At 37.5% G+C, this 17,488-nt stretch overlaps 1 protein-coding gene across 2 annotated transcripts; it reads left to right on the forward strand.

Moving 5' to 3' along the window:
- The first annotated feature begins 6,161 nt into the window (after nucleotides 1–6,161).
- LOC107698576 (carcinoembryonic antigen-related cell adhesion molecule 1-like) lies at nucleotides 6,162–11,731 on the forward strand. Of its 2 annotated transcripts, none has more exons than XM_016499622.1 (6): nucleotides 6,162–6,480; nucleotides 6,583–6,915; nucleotides 7,100–7,429; nucleotides 9,508–9,645; nucleotides 9,748–9,785; nucleotides 10,479–11,731. In XM_016499622.1, exons 1-6 carry the CDS (start codon nucleotides 6,186–6,188, stop codon nucleotides 10,512–10,514), a joined length of 1,170 nt encoding a protein of 389 aa, XP_016355108.1. In that variant the 5' UTR covers nucleotides 6,162–6,185; the 3' UTR covers nucleotides 10,515–11,731. The 2 variants fall into 2 exon arrangements, with proteins under 2 accessions (XP_016355108.1, XP_016355109.1); XM_016499623.1 differs by having other exon boundaries at nucleotides 7,256–7,429.
- Nucleotides 11,732–17,488: the final 5,757 nt, after the last annotated feature.

Below are 17,488 nucleotides of genomic sequence, written 5' to 3' on the forward strand. Positions count from 1 at the left end.
AGTTAAAATAGGGCATCATTCAGATTTGCCTTCAGTTAACATGAAAGAAGAAAAGAGCACCAATAAGGGAAAAATATTGTTATATATAGTTTTGATAGTTAATCGGTTGTTTTTCATCAACTAGCTTGTCAATGTGTTTAAAGCATTACTGCATGTTAGGTCTGGGTGATATGACAATATTGTGGCGATGATATAAAGTGTGAATAGTTCAATCAAGTTTACATTGAAAAAAACCTATCGGGGTAAGCAAATATATCCGTGCAGATTTTAGTAGGAAAACGTTGGAGTGGAAAAAGAAGCATGGACGAATGTAATAAAGTGGGATGTGATTGGTGCAAGGAAATTAAAGTTCACACTTGCACGTTGGCAATGTCAGTGCGAGCTTAACCGTAATGGAAGGAAATGTTTGTTTTAATGCGCAAGATGCTGGCATATATTACCTTAATTTTCTCTAATATTTGTCATGATTATGGTTGATTATTTTCAGCATGGTTAGTATAGTTTCGGTGACAAATGGCATTAGGTAAACACTTCATAAGAACATTGCTCAAACTGGGCCTTTCGCATGACGTCGCTGTCGACCGGCGTACGTCACTTCCTAGTACACACTGTCGGTGCGAATGCAACCCTTTAAATGGTACTGGGAAATAGTTCGCGCAAAATCGTCCCAGTACTTTAGTACTGTACATTTAGCTCTGGAACTGAAGCGGTGCGAAAGGCCATTATATATTTTGCGCGAACTATTTCTCAGTACCATTTAAAGCAGTGGTCACCAACCTTTTTAGGCCCAAGATCCCTGACCTCGGCCTTTATGAAAGACAAGATCTACCTATTGAAGAATTGATAGAAAAAGACATCCCAGATTGTACTTCAAATTTGAGGCCTTTTACTTAGTATTTTAATTAGTGATGCGGTGATCATAGCTGATTCAGATTTTCTTTTCTTTTTTTAACTAGCAAATTGGTTTCTGATACTGATTTTCAAGCAAATTTATTTATTGGCTATTTGCTTTATAACAAACAAACTGGCTTTAAACAAAAATATCTAGCCATTTGAAATTAGAGGCAACCACTGCATTTTAATCATAATCTGCACGGGCAGTTGTTTTTGATTTGATTTAGATTAATTTCAGGATTTAAAACAAAAACAGAATGGTCTGACTTTAGGTGTTATTTATTTATTTGCTACATAAAACATCTGCACGAAACAAAAACAGCAGGTCTGAATGAGACGCACTCTCTGACAGCAGGTGCCTGCTCCGGAGTAGGAGCTAATTTGGTTCTCGAAAAAGGCAGTCCGGTACTAAAATCGCACCCAGTTCCGGTGGTGCGAAAACTCCAAAAAGTGGGTAGTTCCACAATTAGTTCTGGTACTATGAAAAGGTTCCAGCGGTGCGAAAGGCCCATTAAGTATAATATATATACTGTATAATATAGATTTTTATATAGATAAAGATTATTATTAACCCATTATATAATGAATGAGTAGGGTGACTATATGTCCTCTTTTCCCCGGACATGTCCTCTTTTTGGACCTAAAAAAATGCGTTCGGCTGGGATTTCTTAATAGCCCATAATGAACAGGGTTGCCAGGTTGTCGCAATAAAACTAGTCCAATCGCGTTTCTTGGGGGGGTTCCCCTTTAAAAATCGCATTCGGAGGTAAAATACACGTTTTTCGGCGGGGATCTTCCAGTAAAATTCACATTCAAGGGACTAAATATCACGTTATTGGGGTCGCTTCAACCCGCGGCAACAGACATGAACAACAACCCGCGGCAACAGTGTTAAGTAGCCGAATTCCGCGGGAAAACCGCGGACTTGGCAACACTGCTTATGAACTTCCCCGGACATGTCCTCTTTTTGGACCTAAAAAAATGCGTTCGGCTGGGATTTCTTAATAGCCCAAAATGTACAGGATTTGGCTGTTTCCTTCATTTTGCTCCGCTAAATCTCTGACCATGGCCGCCTGCTCCCGCAACATGTGTTTCACTCCAGCGATTATCGTGTCCACTCCTTCTAATATTGTATATAATTTTGCCACATCAGTAGCCGCTCTCAGTATGCGGAGTAGCCTATTTAAATCTCTTTTGAATGAGTTGTTCATTTTCACTTTCGATTTCGCGATCACACGCACTCTGTGTAAAGGGAGCACATCTTACGAGATTAGATATTTGTCAGTGAGCTCAGGATCTGTTGAGCAGCACATACTCCAGCATTGTCTTGTCAGTCATTTCTCCTTACTCTTGACCTGTGATCAGTCAAATTTGACTCCTGCAGCTCTTGTTGGATGCAGGCTTGCCAAGGCCGCATTTTTCCACAGAATTGGACTACTTTTAAATTGTTGCCATGGGTTGATTTTCCCAAGTGGGTTAAAGGTTTGAAATATTGCATAAATTACATTTGACTGAAAATTTCTCCTTACTCTTGACCTGTGATCAGTCAAATTTGACTCCTGCAGCTCTTGTTGGATGCAGGCTTGCCAAGGCCGCATTTTTCCACAGAATTGGACTACTTTTAAATTGTTGCCATGGGTTGATTTTCCCAAGGGGGTTAAAGGTTTGAAATATTGCATAAATTACATTTGTAATGTAATTTATGCAATATATTACATTATAATAATGTATTTATACATTATTATAAATACATAATGTAAACTAATGTATAATAAATAAAATATCCGAGCAAAGGCGATCATCTCCATCAAACCCAAACGCCGCCCCACTACATATAATAATGTAATTTTTGATCACACACACACTGTCCTCTTTTTGGAAAACTACAATATGGTCACCCTATATATGAGTGTGTTTCTAACAACCATTGAAATTTTGTATCTACGTCAGCTTGTCATATTTTCTTCTTATTAGGATGAATCTAGGCTAAATAATCTGATTAATTCATGTAATAAATAATAATAATAAATAAATAAAAGTTTGACTCTGTTACCTAATCTGTTTTGTATACGTAAATGTGAATGCATGTACTCCAACAGGCTATTTGTAATTTTTTTTTTGTTATATTGTAAATTTAAATGGAATATTGACTGTAACTTTGGATAGACTCAACCTTCATGTCATAGGCATTATGCTATTTTAATGAAAAGAGAAATAAGTTACCAGTAGTCTAAAACCAGCCATGTGCACTTCCCTCACTAGAGGAAAAACAAATGTGCTTTTAGATTAGTGAGGCATCCACTCCAACATTTGGGAGAAGATAAATGTAAGTTAATAGTCACATACTCCACTGTCCTACAAGTGTTGCGCTGGATTTATTTGTTTGTATTAACCTAAATTCGCAAAATTTGCATCTAACATAATATAAATCTTAAATCTAGATGAAATGTTATAATAAGAAGATATAAAATAATAAATATCATAATATGTATTTCAAGAACACAACACTTCTTTTTACACAAAATTGTAATGGTATTTTACAAAACAAAATCAATATTTACATTATAGTACCACACTGGTAGATTCACAAGTGAGGGTTGTGTAAACAAGACACACGGATATCTCTTTTGTCTCCTATTTCCTGCAAGAAAAAGTCCATCTCCTCTACTCTCTGAAAAGTGAAAAGGAAGGGTAGCCCGAATTTCTTAATTCCTTTCACCTTCACAAAACATTGTTTTTATAAACAAGTCCCACATTGTCATAGCCGTCAAGGTATCATCCCCCTTCAGTTCAATCTTCCCAGCAAAGTGGTGTTGGTTCTCCTCCACCCACTCACAGACCAGCTGAATGTTTCTCATCACCGCCGAGTCCTGTGTGCAATATAAGAATACCAATAATAATGTAATTAATAAAGTGCTGCTCATAAACACCGACTTTATGAAACAGGAAAGGTAAATACATAAACAAGTCAATCAATACATAATACATTCCCTCTATACAAATATTCTTGGTGTTGGAGTGACTTCCATGTCATCTGGATTTGGTAGTTTTTGTTCCTGGGTGACTAGTTGTGGGACTTGACTGTGGGAAATGACAAACATTACAGTGTTTTTAGGCATGCATTGCTTTATTTTTTATACATTGCCTACATACTGGAAATGCACATATGGAGGTTTTATTCAAAAGTATAGTTCTGGCATGACAACTCTCGGAGGGATTGGCATGGTAATGTACATGACAATGTTAATGTATTTGGTCTTGGCGGAATAGATCTGCTACGCTGCTGCTGCGGAAGAGCAAGTACCGAGACTTGCTACTGCCAGTACATCCACAACATGCTGCTGTGAGCATGTAAGAAATATTGCTGCTGAAAATATGATGTACATGAAATAACCCCCATATAGCATACATGAATCACCTCGTAGCAGATCTATACAGGTGGAGCTGGGGAAGGTGGAGGGTTTCTGAAGCAAGCTGCAACTGCTACGGCAAGCACTAGTCAAATATTTGAATGTTGAGCAGCGAGCTCATTGGCTACCGATACAGGAGAGAACCAATCAGCTGTGCCATGTGATAATGATGTCATTAGGTCAGACTGAGTTAGACCTATCAGACTGCGCCATCTAGAGTTTCATGCCAGAACTCTGTATTTATCAATATCATACCTTGTCAGAGGAAAGTCTGAATTAACTGATATCACCACCACTTCCTGATTATAGGTATGTCAGACTGATAAAAGACAGCAATTGAAATCTTAATAATTTTTTTACATTTTGTTGATAGTGTTCTCACAGTCCTTTTTGCTTTACAAATAACCATAAATTGGTGCAAACTCACCACAGCAAAATCAAATGACTTTGAGAGCGTAACATTGAGTGCATACTAAAAAACAAAACCAAGACTATATTAACAAATGTGGTGTTTAGCACACAGACACAGCTGTACAGCAATTATAAGACCACTTACCATCAACATGAATACCCCACAATCAATTCCTCCTAGCTGAAGAGGGGCACCCTGTTAAATATAGAAATATACATTTATTTGTTTATAGTTTTGTTAATAAAGTGCATTTGGTTTACTCAATTCACCCTCAGTGGGTAATTTGTGACAACTGTGTATGCTACATTCTTTCTTAACACTCCACTACAGATATTAAAAGTTTACAAGCAAAGAAGTTCAAAAGCTGTACCTCAAAATCCTTCGAATGCCCCAAAAAACCTACAAGCACCCATTTCTGTCAGTACCTCCTCATCTAAAATGATGGGTGTAGCATCCGTGCGGGGACAGAAGAGCAATGACTTCAGATGAATGCGCTCATAAGGAATAATTCCACTCCTCACTGCAAATTCAGCATTTGCATTGAATTCATCCAATTCACAGGTTATTTTTGGACTTTCACCCCATGTTTTTTTTTTTTTAACATGTATAGGAGAGCATGGCTTAAAGAACGACTTATCAACAGCAAATACGCCATTTTTGGCATCAATGCGTTGACATGATAGGTGCCGCTTTGCTGTAATATCTGCTACGCTTTGCCTGTGTCTTCGGTTGACACGTAACCTTTTTGTTAACAATGATGCTGGGGATGGAGGTGGTGCCGCTGCAATGGAGGCTGTCCAGATGCGATTTTTAGACATTTTAAAATGTGTAATAAGACTATCACGTCTGATTGCTGTTGATGTGCAGTACAGCAGTGAAAATGTAGTGATTGCCTGCATTTTAGACCACATTTGATGATGACAAAAACGTAGAAAGAATAAATTAGCACAATTGTCTTGTTTACATGTTTAATACAGTGCATCACCTATGAAGAGGTTTTGTAATGAAACGCCTTGTTCAAGAGCACAACAACATTTAGATCCTTTTTTTTAATATATTTTTTTTTACCACACTCCCACCAAACACTAAGGCCAGTGTGCGAAGGTTTTGTTCTGTCCAAGCAGAACACATGTAATTCTACTAAATACAGTCCTGATTAAAAACCATTAGCTGTGCAGTCAAATTAGACATGGTACTACTCCGCTGGAACAAATGCCTTGCAGGGTGATTGCCATGCAAAGAGTATTTATATACTTCTTTTTAACTTTTACAATGATTCAAACTAAGTAATGTTATGCAGAAAAACTATAACTGACATGAAGTATTTAAAATTCAGACTTCCCAAAGGTTTCAAAAATATGAGAGAAAAATATACTAAGCAAATCTAAAATATAGGCCTATCTAATTTATTGAGATGCACCTGTATGTTCATTTCTTCAGGTTATGTTGATGCAGTGAGTGTGTCAGTGATGCGAGGAGATTCAGTCACTCTACACACTGATGTTAAAAAAAACCAACAAGAGGAGATTAGATGGTATTTTAATGGCATTCACATTGCTGAAATCAGTGGAGATCCCAATAAGACCTGCACAGATGTTCAGTGTGAAGATGCTGATGAGAGATTCAGAGACAGACTGAAGCTGGATCATCAGACTGGATCTCTGACCATCATGAACATCACAACCACAGACTCTGGACTCTATAAACTACAGATCAACAGCAGCAGCGACAGTCTTCTTCAGCTCTTCAGTGTTTCTGTCTATGGTGAGTCATTATGTTCCTTATCTGATCCACAGTTCTTTCATGTCGTGTAGTTTGTTTGTTGGTTTCAGCAAAAGATCCTCCAGCAGCTGTTTTGTGTTTCAGATGTTCCTGAACGAGAGAAAATGAAGAGAAAGTCAGTGAAGGAGGGAGAATCTGTCACTTTAGATCCCGGTGTAGTAAAAACCACAAATTATTTGATGAAATGGCTTTTTAATGACATTCGCATCGCTGAAATCAATGGAGATCTTAGTTTTATCTGTACAGATGTTCAGTGTTTATATGCTGACGAGAGATTCAGAGGCAGACTGAAGCTGAATCATATGACTGGATCTCTGACCATCACAAACACCAGAAGTGAAGACACTGGACTCTATTATCTGCTGATAACCACCATCCGGTTCAACATCATAAGGAGCTTCATTGTTGATGTCACTGGTGAGTGTTATTTAGTGATGAAACTCACAAAATATATTCATCTTTGATCTCGTAGGTGTCTGATCCACTATGTGAAATGAAAACTATCTGTCTCTTTATGTATATATCTGTAGAAAAGGACATTTTCACAGCATTTTCCTATTTTATATATTTTTTTGGCTTATAATTATGTTCATTTCTTCAGGTTATGTTGATGCAGTGAGTAGTGTGTCAGTGATGGAAGGAGATTCAGTCATTCTACACACTGATGTTGAAACAAACCAACAAGAGGAGATTAGATGGTATTTTAATGACATCCGCATCGCTCAAATCACTGAAGATCTCAGTTTTATCTGTACAGATGTTCAGTGTAAATATAGCGATGGGAGATTCAGAGACAGACTGAAGCTGGATCATCAGACTGGATCTCTGGCCATCACAAACATCACAATCACAGAGTCTGGACTCTATCAACTACAGATCAGCAGCAGCAGCAGAATTAGCATCATAAAGAGCTTCAGTGTCACTGTCCCTAGTGAGTATCATTTGGCCATTTATTTCCTTTCCCCTTGAGCAGTTTTAGGGTGCTTTCACACCTGGCCTGTTGTTTAGGAACCTGGCGCGTTTCCCTCCTTAGCTCGGTTCGTGTGGGCATATGTGAACACGGCAATTGCGCTCGGATCCGCGCCAAAACAATTGGTCCGAGACAGGGGCGTGTCTAGAGCATTTTAAATGGGGGGGCCAGTCGGGGGCACTGGCTCAAAAGAGGGTGGCCGGGGGGGGATATATTATCGGCAACTCCGCCACTGCCAGATGCAGTTAGAAATGCACTAAAAACAAGCCTGAACACGTATAATTAAGAATGGGGTTGGGGAAATTTGGCTGGTGGCCAGCCAAATTTCAGGGGGGGCCGGTGCCACCCCTGGCCACCACGTAGACACGCCCCTGGTCCGAGATCACCTGAACGAGGTGGTCTCGGCTCGATTGAAAACGAACTCTGGAGCGGTTCGGTTGTAGTCAGAAAGCAGTCCGATTTAACGGACCAACGAACCAGGCTATATCACAATGTATAATGGGTAATTACGTAAGTTCCATGAAAAGCATTAGCTTTGTTGTTTTTCTAATACTTCAAAATGAACCTGTGAATGTCTGTGGGTGAGCACGTCTTCGCCATTCAAAATCAAAGAGCACTTTTTCATTTTATAATGCCGTCTTATTGCTCTTCTTCCTAGTGTGTGCATTTAAAAAATGTTTTCCCGATGAATCCTGGACTTCTGCTCAAAGTGATAAATTAATATAACATCTACAAAAAAAACAAACAATAAGCCCGCGAAGCTGTTGTCGTTCCATCCTGACCATAGACTGTATAAAAACATGGACGTAGTGTCCGTGACGTCACCTGTAGATTTCCGAAGAGCCTTTTTGAAGCTCAAAGTGGGCGGAGCGGTCCGTCGCCATCTTTGCAGCGCGTCACCACGCGTGACTCCAGGATAATCGAAAATGGGCAAAGAGGCGGGAGCAGGTTGCTGAAACCACGCACACCTAGCTCGACGGCAGTGTCAGCAGCGGCAATCCACCTGTCACTCAAGTGGCCACGCCCTTAATTATGCAGAACTTTAAGGCTTAATATAATTTAAACGGATGAGTTATAAAAAAAATTCACCCCCCTCTTGTTGGCTTCACCAGAGAGAGCGGGAGGTGCTTGATCCGGACATGACAGCTGTGACAGCTAGTGGAATCCCGGAAAACAAACCGTGGAACTTTGACCAATGAGAGAACAGTTTACTCGCGCGTGACGTGTATTAACAAATTTGGTCCGTTTGGAAACTTTGCCATGTGAAAGCGAACCGCACCAAGAATAAAAAGCAACATTGTAATAATTTTAATCCCTGTTTCGGAACAAAGCAATCGATCTCCAGGTGTGAAAGCACCCTTAGAAAACAGTTTGAAATGTTTTAATCAACCTAGTAAATGTTTTCACTGTAGTCTGTTTGACAAAGTGGACTTGGGACTTGAAATAGTTAAAACTAAACCCTGTGAAAACACAATCTTGGGTTATCTTGTTTCACGTTTCGCACTGTTCTTAATCTGCCTTTGCTTAATGACCTTATTTGCGGTGTCAGTGATTGGAAGAATGTGGCATGCAGCCCATGTATTGCCGACTGCTTTCAAGTTGTTTTCCTGAATGAACTTTTCGGATTTTAAAATTAAGTATGAAAGGTCTCTTCTTCACCTCAATAGACGTGTTTTCTGTCACCATTTGACCCATTGAAATTGACAACATTTGACACAATAACCGAACTTCCCCCTCCGCACCGTGCCCACTTTTTTATTTATTTTTTTATTTTTTTTAGCGTTTTTTAAAACTGTGGTGAGAACTAACCAGTGCTGAAATGGGGGGTTTCATGACCCTTTAAATCTCGGACAGTAAACTGATGTTACATTCTATTTCTGATGTATTGCAAGCGCTCGAGCTACTTCTGACACGAAGGTGGAATGGATTTGCAACAGTCGTGTCTAGTGTGAGCTTGACATGACACCGGTTTGGTGTAGACACGGTGTTAAAGTTCATTATCCGTCACTCACAAAATAATAATAACTGTCTGTCTTTAGCGGTTTCCAATTCAGGTCTGTCTTCAGCCCCTGTAGCAGGAATAGTAGTAGCCCTATGTGCTGGTGTAGCTGCTCTTGTTCTGCTGCTCGTTGCTGCTGGTGTGATTTATTATCGCAAACGTCAAGCAGGACAACATAGTGAGTATGACATACAGATGGTTTCAACAAGATTGAAAATGTGAGAATCTTTAATTAACCAAAGCAATGTGTGCGTTTAATGGAGTTTGTTATTGTTTACAGGCGATGTTACAGACATGGTGATGCAGTTCAGTAATCAGGTAAGATACTACAATGAATCTGCCTGTCTGCAAAATACAGTTTCAGATCTGTGAGTTGACCAGTTGTTTTTGTGTGGTTTGATTCAGAATTCATTGCATATAAAAGATCAGAAATAACTGACTCTTCAAGACAGCGCTGCTCTCATACTGTATTAGCTACTTGATAAGGAAACAGTGGTATGAATACATTTTGTAATTAATGATAATAATATAGGCTATGTATTATTATATTTACCAAGCAGTTTCAACCCAAGTCTAGGATCAGGGTTTAACAAATGTTTTTGTTACTACAGAAGCAGACCTTGAGGGGAAAAAAAATAGAAATTACCCCTAAATCCAAATGACACATAATATGCAAAAAAAAAAGTACAGCTTTATTAGCACAGCAAGTAAGAGTAGCAATACTACTCTATTAATACTTGTCAATACTATACTGTGCAGGCTGTTTAGGAAAGATTAATACAGATTTTCAAATGCAAAATTAGAAGTCACAATAAGTCATTTTATTTTTATTTTTTTTATTATTTGTCAGCTATTTTATAGAAATGTTCAAATTCTTCCTGAATAGTTCATTTTAATCAATAATGTGAAGAGAAACACTCAATAGCACTCATCAAGTATTTTTGTGTTTGTGCAACTCAAACATCAATCCTGTTCATTTGTTTTACTTTCTGTGAATCTGTTTTCTTGAAGATGGAAAAAGACCCTGTTGATGACTCCTGCCAATGAATCAGACTGAAACTGGGGCTGCCAATGAGACATCACAGAAACTTTATTATGTTGATACTTTCATTTAAAGGGAACATAAAGAAAAGTTGGGAAACCAATAGTGTCATGATACCAAGATTTCAGTATTCAGTACTGATGCCAGTGAAACAAAATTCAGCTAATTAAAATTCAAACTAATTGGCTATAATTCAGTTTTAAGTGATTTAAATAATAAAAATGTAGCCTATTTTTTTTTGTTATTATGTAACATAGCTTCAGAATAGACAAACCGTAAATTAGCAACTAAATGATTAAAGTTTGAGAAAGCCTGACCAGAAAGTTTAGAGTAGTTTTAAAAGCATAATGTTTAAAGGTTTTGAAGGCCATACAGTCTATCAGAAAAAAAAACAGACAGAATCAAACAACATGTTGGCTTTCTCATTAAGAAACAGAGAAAAATATTAATTCCAATAGCACAAAGAGTGCTTGAGGTTTCTTTCAGTATGTCAGTGTTTATTAAAGGTGCTAAAGTTACATCTTTAGAATTTTCGTATTAGCAACTTTACAGTTCTACACGGGCAGACCCCTGATGAAAACACCAGTATGCTGTTGTTCCCAAGATTCACTGTACTAAAAAGTTAAACTGGTGTTTTCAGCAGAAATCCTTTTATATTAAAGTTAAGCTTTGTGCTTTTGTCTGTTTGTGGCATCATACATTTGTTGTTAAAGGTTCAAATCCTGCAAGGGTTGATCTATGAAATCTCACCACTGTGTCCTTGATCAAACTCTGAATATCAGGATTTGAACCTGCAACAACTGCACTGAAAGACACGGTGGAGAGAAGCAGCAACCAAATGCCAAATGTTATTTTGTTATATATTTTCAGAACTGTTACTGGATGCTAAATAAGCTTTTTACTGGTATATTAAGCAACTGAAGGGTGTTTAAGCACACTTAAAGGAATAATTCACATGAAAATTAAAACTCATCCATCCAATCAGCCATCCAAGATGTAGATGAGTTTGTTTCTTCATCAGAACAGCTTTGGAGAAATCTAGCATTAGAGCACCAGTGAATCCTGCAGTGAATAGAAAAAACAGCCAGAAGGACATGAGACAACAATGAACACAGGAAACACACAGTAGGGACTAACAATGCTGGGAATATAACAATCAGGGACTGATCAAACAAGAAAAACTACAAAGGACCCACAAACGTGACAGGAAACAGGAATACAACTTAAAGGAGTCATATGATGCTGCTAAAAAGAACATTATTTTGTGTATTTGGTGTAATGAAATGTGTTTATGCGGTTTAAGGTTCAAAAAACATTATTTTCCACATACTGTACATTACTGTTTGTCCTCTATGCCCCACCTTTCTGAAACACGTAGATTTTTACAAAGCTCATCAGTCTGAAAAGTGAGGTGTGCTGTGATTGGCCAGCTATCCAGTGCGTTGTGATTGGCCGAATACCTCAAGCGTGAGACGGAAATGTTACGTTGAAATCGCATTATATGACCCCTTTAAACATAAAAGTCCAGGGACAGAACCAGGTAAAATCATTAAGGTGTTTTAACTTGAACCTGTAGCTTCTGGCCAAAATATAAGTTCTTAATCCATAATAATGCGTAATAACCTCCAAAATATGTTCCAGTGAAGAAACAAACTCATCTACATTTTGGACGGCTTGAGGGTGACTACATTTTCAGCACATTTTCATTTTTGGGTGAATTTTTCCTTTAATATGCATTTATTGGTAAAAAACAATATGCATTTATTATTATAATGTGCATACATGTGTATTATAATCTTAAAATGTTTGCTACAGAAGTTAGAAGTGTATCATGCTTATTTTTGTAAAGTTCTCAGAAAAGACTGCACTGTCAGAGCTGAAGTACTGTAATATGCCAAACTCCTCACAAAAACCTCAGCAGAAAAAAAAATGGTTTGTTTTCCAAACACAGTATTAAGAATCAAGTTTAATTTGTGTAAAATCAGTTATGTTACCTTATGTTGCCTATATGGGCAGTATTTCAAATACATGTATTTAAAATACATATTTGAAATACAAAATAGTATTTTGTATTTTAAAGCCTTCGGCAAAAATCTAATGTAATTTGTATTTAAATGCATTTAAAATTAGTATTTTCAAAATAAAATACTTTGTGCCAGTCAACCTCTTTATCAGCGTGCTGATTTAAGTTCAGACATGAACTCCCCACAACCCCAACATTCATCACGTGAGCTGCAGCTGTACAACTCCATCCAGCATTGGGTGAGTGACTTTTCTGGAATAAGATGAGGTGAGGATGTCATGGTCAATTGTACTTGTTGATTAAAGTTAAAATAGGGCATCATTCAGATTTGCCTTCAGTTAACATGAAAGAAGAAAAGAGCACTGACAAGGGAAAAAATAGTGTTTGTCAATCAGTTTTGATAATCGGTTGTTGTTTTTCATCAACTAGCTTGTCAAATGTTTAAAGCATTACTGCATGTTAGGTCTGGGTGATATGACAATATTGTGGCGATGATATAAAGTGTGAATAGTTCAATCAAGTGTGAATATATCCATGCAGCTTTAAGTGGGAAAACATTGGAGTGGATAAAGAAGCATGGACGGATGGTTGAGTAATAGTGTGATGTGCTGCACTTATTGTAAGTGCAGTATGCTGTGAAAGGAAATTCAAGTTCACACTCGTACTTTGGCAGTCAGTTTTTTTGTGCGCGCGCACAAGTAGGCCTACATTTCTGACTTAAAGGGTTAGTTCACCCAAAAATGCAAATTCTGTCATTAATTACCCACCCTCATGTCGTTCTAAACCCATAAGACCTCTGTTCATCTTCAGAACACAAATTAAGATATTTTTGATGAATTTTGAGAGCTCTCTGACCCTCCCATAGACAGCAGTGTAATTACCACAATCAAGGTCCAGAAACGTAGCAAGGAGATCGGTAAAATAATCCATGTGACATCAGGGGTTCAACCGTAATTTTACAAAGCTATGAGAATACCTTTTGTACGCAAAGAAAACAAAAATAATGACTTAATTCAACAATTCGTCTCCTCCGCATCACCCTGGTGCCATTTTGGAGAATATCCACTGAACGCAAACAGCGTATGCTGTTCTGTGTCAGCTGGGTCACGCGGATGTAATTACACTGCTGTCTATGGGAGGGTCAGAGAGCTCTCAAAATTCATCAAAAATATCTTAATTTGTGTTCTGAAGATGAACAGAGGTCTTATGGGTTTAGAACGACATGAGGGTGGGTAATTAATGACAGAATTTGCATTTTTGGGTGAACTAACCCTTTAAAGGCCCTTTCACACGGGATGCGGCAAGCAGTGGAATCACCGCGCAGCTGCCGCTTTCTCTCGTAGTGGAAGCGGTTTGTGCAGTTGAAGCCTTGTTTATACTTCCGCCTTTTTATACTTTCTACACAGCAAATCTGGGGTGTATGTATTCCAGAAAGCAGGTTATGTGACATACCCGGGCAGGGGTGGATTGGCCATCTGGCAATTCTGGCAAATGCCAGAGGGGCCTGACCATTTTGTTTAATGTGGGCCGGTCAGATTTGTTCTAAATATATATGAATAAAATAGTTTTTACGGGCCAACAGCTCATAGGACGTGTTTTTATCGCTTGCACAATTTCTCTATGGTTATTATAATAATAATGTTAATAATAAATAAATGTTAAGCATTTGGCCCAGTCGGTAACGGCCGGCCGCCTGGTCCCGAGATGGGCCAAACGAACCGTTCAGTCAAAATCAAGCACGTCATCAGAGAGATTGCAACACGAGCTAATTTTCAGTAAAAGCTAGATAATGGACTGTAAAAAAGGAAAGGTGGTGCAGACAAACTTTGGGAAAGGGGAAAAAAAGGGCTTTACACGAGCTAGTAAAAGCTAGATAATGGACTGTAAAAAAGGAAAGGTGGTGCAGACAAACTTTGGGAAAGGGGAAAAAAAGGGCTTTAAGTTCGACGCTGCTAAATGCATAAAATTAACTGAACTCTTTTCAAAAGGTTTAAATTCGGCTGCTGCAGCGGAGAACAGTTAGTGCCACAGAGGTAAGAAGAAAACAAAATACAGCTAGCACAAGTCATTTTTACACTACTTCTGCCAGTTAGCTCCTGTTTTTTTTTTTGACAGTAGCCTACATTGTATTAAACAGTTGTAAGCTTAGCATAGAACCCCAGTATATTTTAAAATGTCATTGCTTCATGATAATTGGTTAACTTAAGTGTTAACAAGCCTGTTACTGAATTGCATGACTGAAATATCAGTGGGATTTAGGGTAAAAAACTGATGTAGGCTACTTGCAATATAGTCTAACACATCAAAAACCTATAGCAATAGCCATAGTACTGTAGACATTTGTAGTGAACTTTACTTTGAATATGTAGATAGTAATATTAAAATAAAACATTGAGCACGCATACAGTACATACGTTTACAGTATGCAATTAATCCTTAGGTAGGGTGGACTGCAGAGTCAAGTATCATGGAGGTAGAAAGACACAATGAGAGAGATGCACCCTGATACAGATGCTGCCAGTTTCTTAATAATGTGGCTCTAATTAACTATTAATTAACTCTTAGGATAGGAGGAACCTGTGCCTGTGTCACACACACACACACACACACACACACAGGGAGAGAGAATCACACGCACATACTAGCAACACTTCAGCATACTTAAATGATTGCACAACCATCAATTAGGTGGCGATATGCACTAAGCATGTAAACGACCACTGAACAAAAGAAGAAGAAAGAAACAGCATGGCGCGCTTTTTCTTAGCGTCCGTTTCCATAGTGACTTAATCAGGAACATACTCGGAGTTGAATGAACTTATTCCCGGACGCGTTTTTGGAACCACATACCTCGAGTAAGCAAGGTTTGGGGTTAATCAACCGAACTGCGCCATTCATAAAAATATGGATTCTGAGGATGTAGTTTTCTTTGTGGCAGGCTGCTTGTGACGTCCAAAAAAAAAAACGAAGACAAAGGACATGGCAAAGAGAATGGCTGAAAAGCAGAGAAAAGCATGGACTTTCTGTTCTTCATAAAGAACTCGAGGGAGTAGGCCATTTCTGAATTTCTGCTCGTTTTGCCGGAAATACAACAGGTATATTCATTCATAAAGCTGAACGGCAAATTTGGCACATTCGGAATAACAAATAAAAAATAGAACTGTATAATTAAACTAAAATTATTATAGACTATATGGTTTTTGTCATCTTCTGATTGGTCAACTTCAAATGGCTCGCCAAATCGTCTCGTTCAACCGCACATACGCCACGAATTTAAACCGACAGCATCCGATTTTTTTTGACATGTTTGAAAATTATCGGGAGGACGGGAGGTGCTTGTAACGTCTCGGATCGGCCCGTAATTCTTCTCACACGGTACGAGTCGCAACCATGCGAGCATCTGCGATTTTCTCCCGAGAGAAAAAAATCGCCTGCGAGCTCGTACGACAGCAAAAATCGCACCGTGTACGCCCTCCTTTACTTGACACTTTTCACACTTGCTCGCCATTGTATAATTCTGTGAAACGACAGGTTTCTCCAAACCATCAGAAAACAGCGGTGAGAGGAAGTAGTTTGCCGAGTAGTTTGTCAAACAATCGTTTCGTGAGAACATATAAACTGATAAGGTTGTGGGTCATTTTGGAGGAGATGTATGAAAATGTTTTTGAGTAGCTACACTACTTAAACCCACACAAAAGCATCAAAGATTTTTGTAAAACCCAGTAAACTTGAGATTATGACTTGTGACATTAGAACAAAAAGAACAAGTTTAAAATTAAATTGAGCAATACTGATTGAACAATGCTGATTGTTGATTACAATACTGATACAAACACTGATGAATGGTACACAACAAAAAATCTTCAGCTTTTGGTTTTTTGTTCATAAAAAAAAAACTGTTAGCAAATAGGCTAGTGTTAAATGCTATTAAAATTAATTCTAATTTTTAAATTTACATTTTAGATACATTTTCTAATTTGAATAAACAACTTTATATACAACAAAAACGTTACATGAAATAAATATAAAAAGTTTATTTATTTATTTATTATTATTATTATTTTGTTTTGTAGTTTTGTATTTCCTACAGGGCAGGGGAAGGGAAGAGGTATGTAAAATGGAAACAAAAGTTTATAGGTTCAGATAGATTTCAGCCTATAGGGATGCCTACATTTAATGGCCAATTTCACATGTATTTTGTGTATTTAAAAAAAAAATACTGTATTTGTTTAAATACATTTTTCCACACAGTATTTTGTATTTGTATTTAAATACATTTTTCCACACAATATTTTGTATATTTATTTAAAATACATTTTCATGTATTTATGCCCATCTCTGATTACACAAAACTAGAATAATTGACGAGAAATTTGGATGATAAAAATAAAAATGTTCGCCACTGGTTACATTCATTATAGAAATTTTACATGAAACATGGTCTTCGACTGTTCAGTAAAAAGTCTGATCTAATAATAATATTATATAATATATAATATAATAATAATATTATTATAAATGCTCTCCTGGCTCTTATGGAGACTTTAAATGCCCTTAATAGTGGAATACATACTTAATTTACATCATTTAACATTGATCATGTTTGACAGGTTGTTGTCTGACAGTGTTAAATTGAATGTTAAATATTGTCTAAATCCACGGGTGAAATAAGACTTGGCTTTAAAGTGGTTTTACATTTCAATTCAAGAATTCAATTATCAATGATTATTGAACAAAAAAAAATAAAAAATTAAAGCTGTGTGCCATCTCACATCGCATGGACAAACATTGTGTGCAGTGCTAAAGCTCATTATAATGAATATATAAATTTGCAATATTGCAAACAATATTACTGATTAACTAATAGAGTTAAGCAGCAGTCTTAAAGTTTAAAGGGGTCATATGATGCGATTTCAAGTTTTCCTTTCTCTTTGGAGTGTTACAAGCTCTTGGTGC

This window comes from Sinocyclocheilus anshuiensis, unplaced genomic scaffold (assembly GCF_001515605.1).
Source record: "Sinocyclocheilus anshuiensis isolate Anshui unplaced genomic scaffold, SAMN03320099.WGS_v1.1 scaffold118, whole genome shotgun sequence".
Classification (NCBI taxonomy): Eukaryota; Metazoa; Chordata; class Actinopteri; order Cypriniformes; family Cyprinidae; genus Sinocyclocheilus; species Sinocyclocheilus anshuiensis.

What these genes read in the sequence shown, in the direction of transcription:
- LOC107698576 (XM_016499622.1), top strand. Translation starts at nt 6,186, where the DNA reads ATGCGAGGAGATTCAGTCACTCTACACACTGATGTTAAAAAAAACCAA. An exon ending in ACGTCAAGCAGGACAACATA is followed by an intron (nt 9,646 to 9,747) that starts GTGAGTATGACA and finishes TATTGTTTACAG; the next exon opens with GCGATGTTACAGACATGGTG. An exon ending in TGATGCAGTTCAGTAATCAG is followed by an intron (nt 9,786 to 10,478) that starts GTAAGATACTAC and finishes GTTTTCTTGAAG; the next exon opens with ATGGAAAAAGACCCTGTTGA.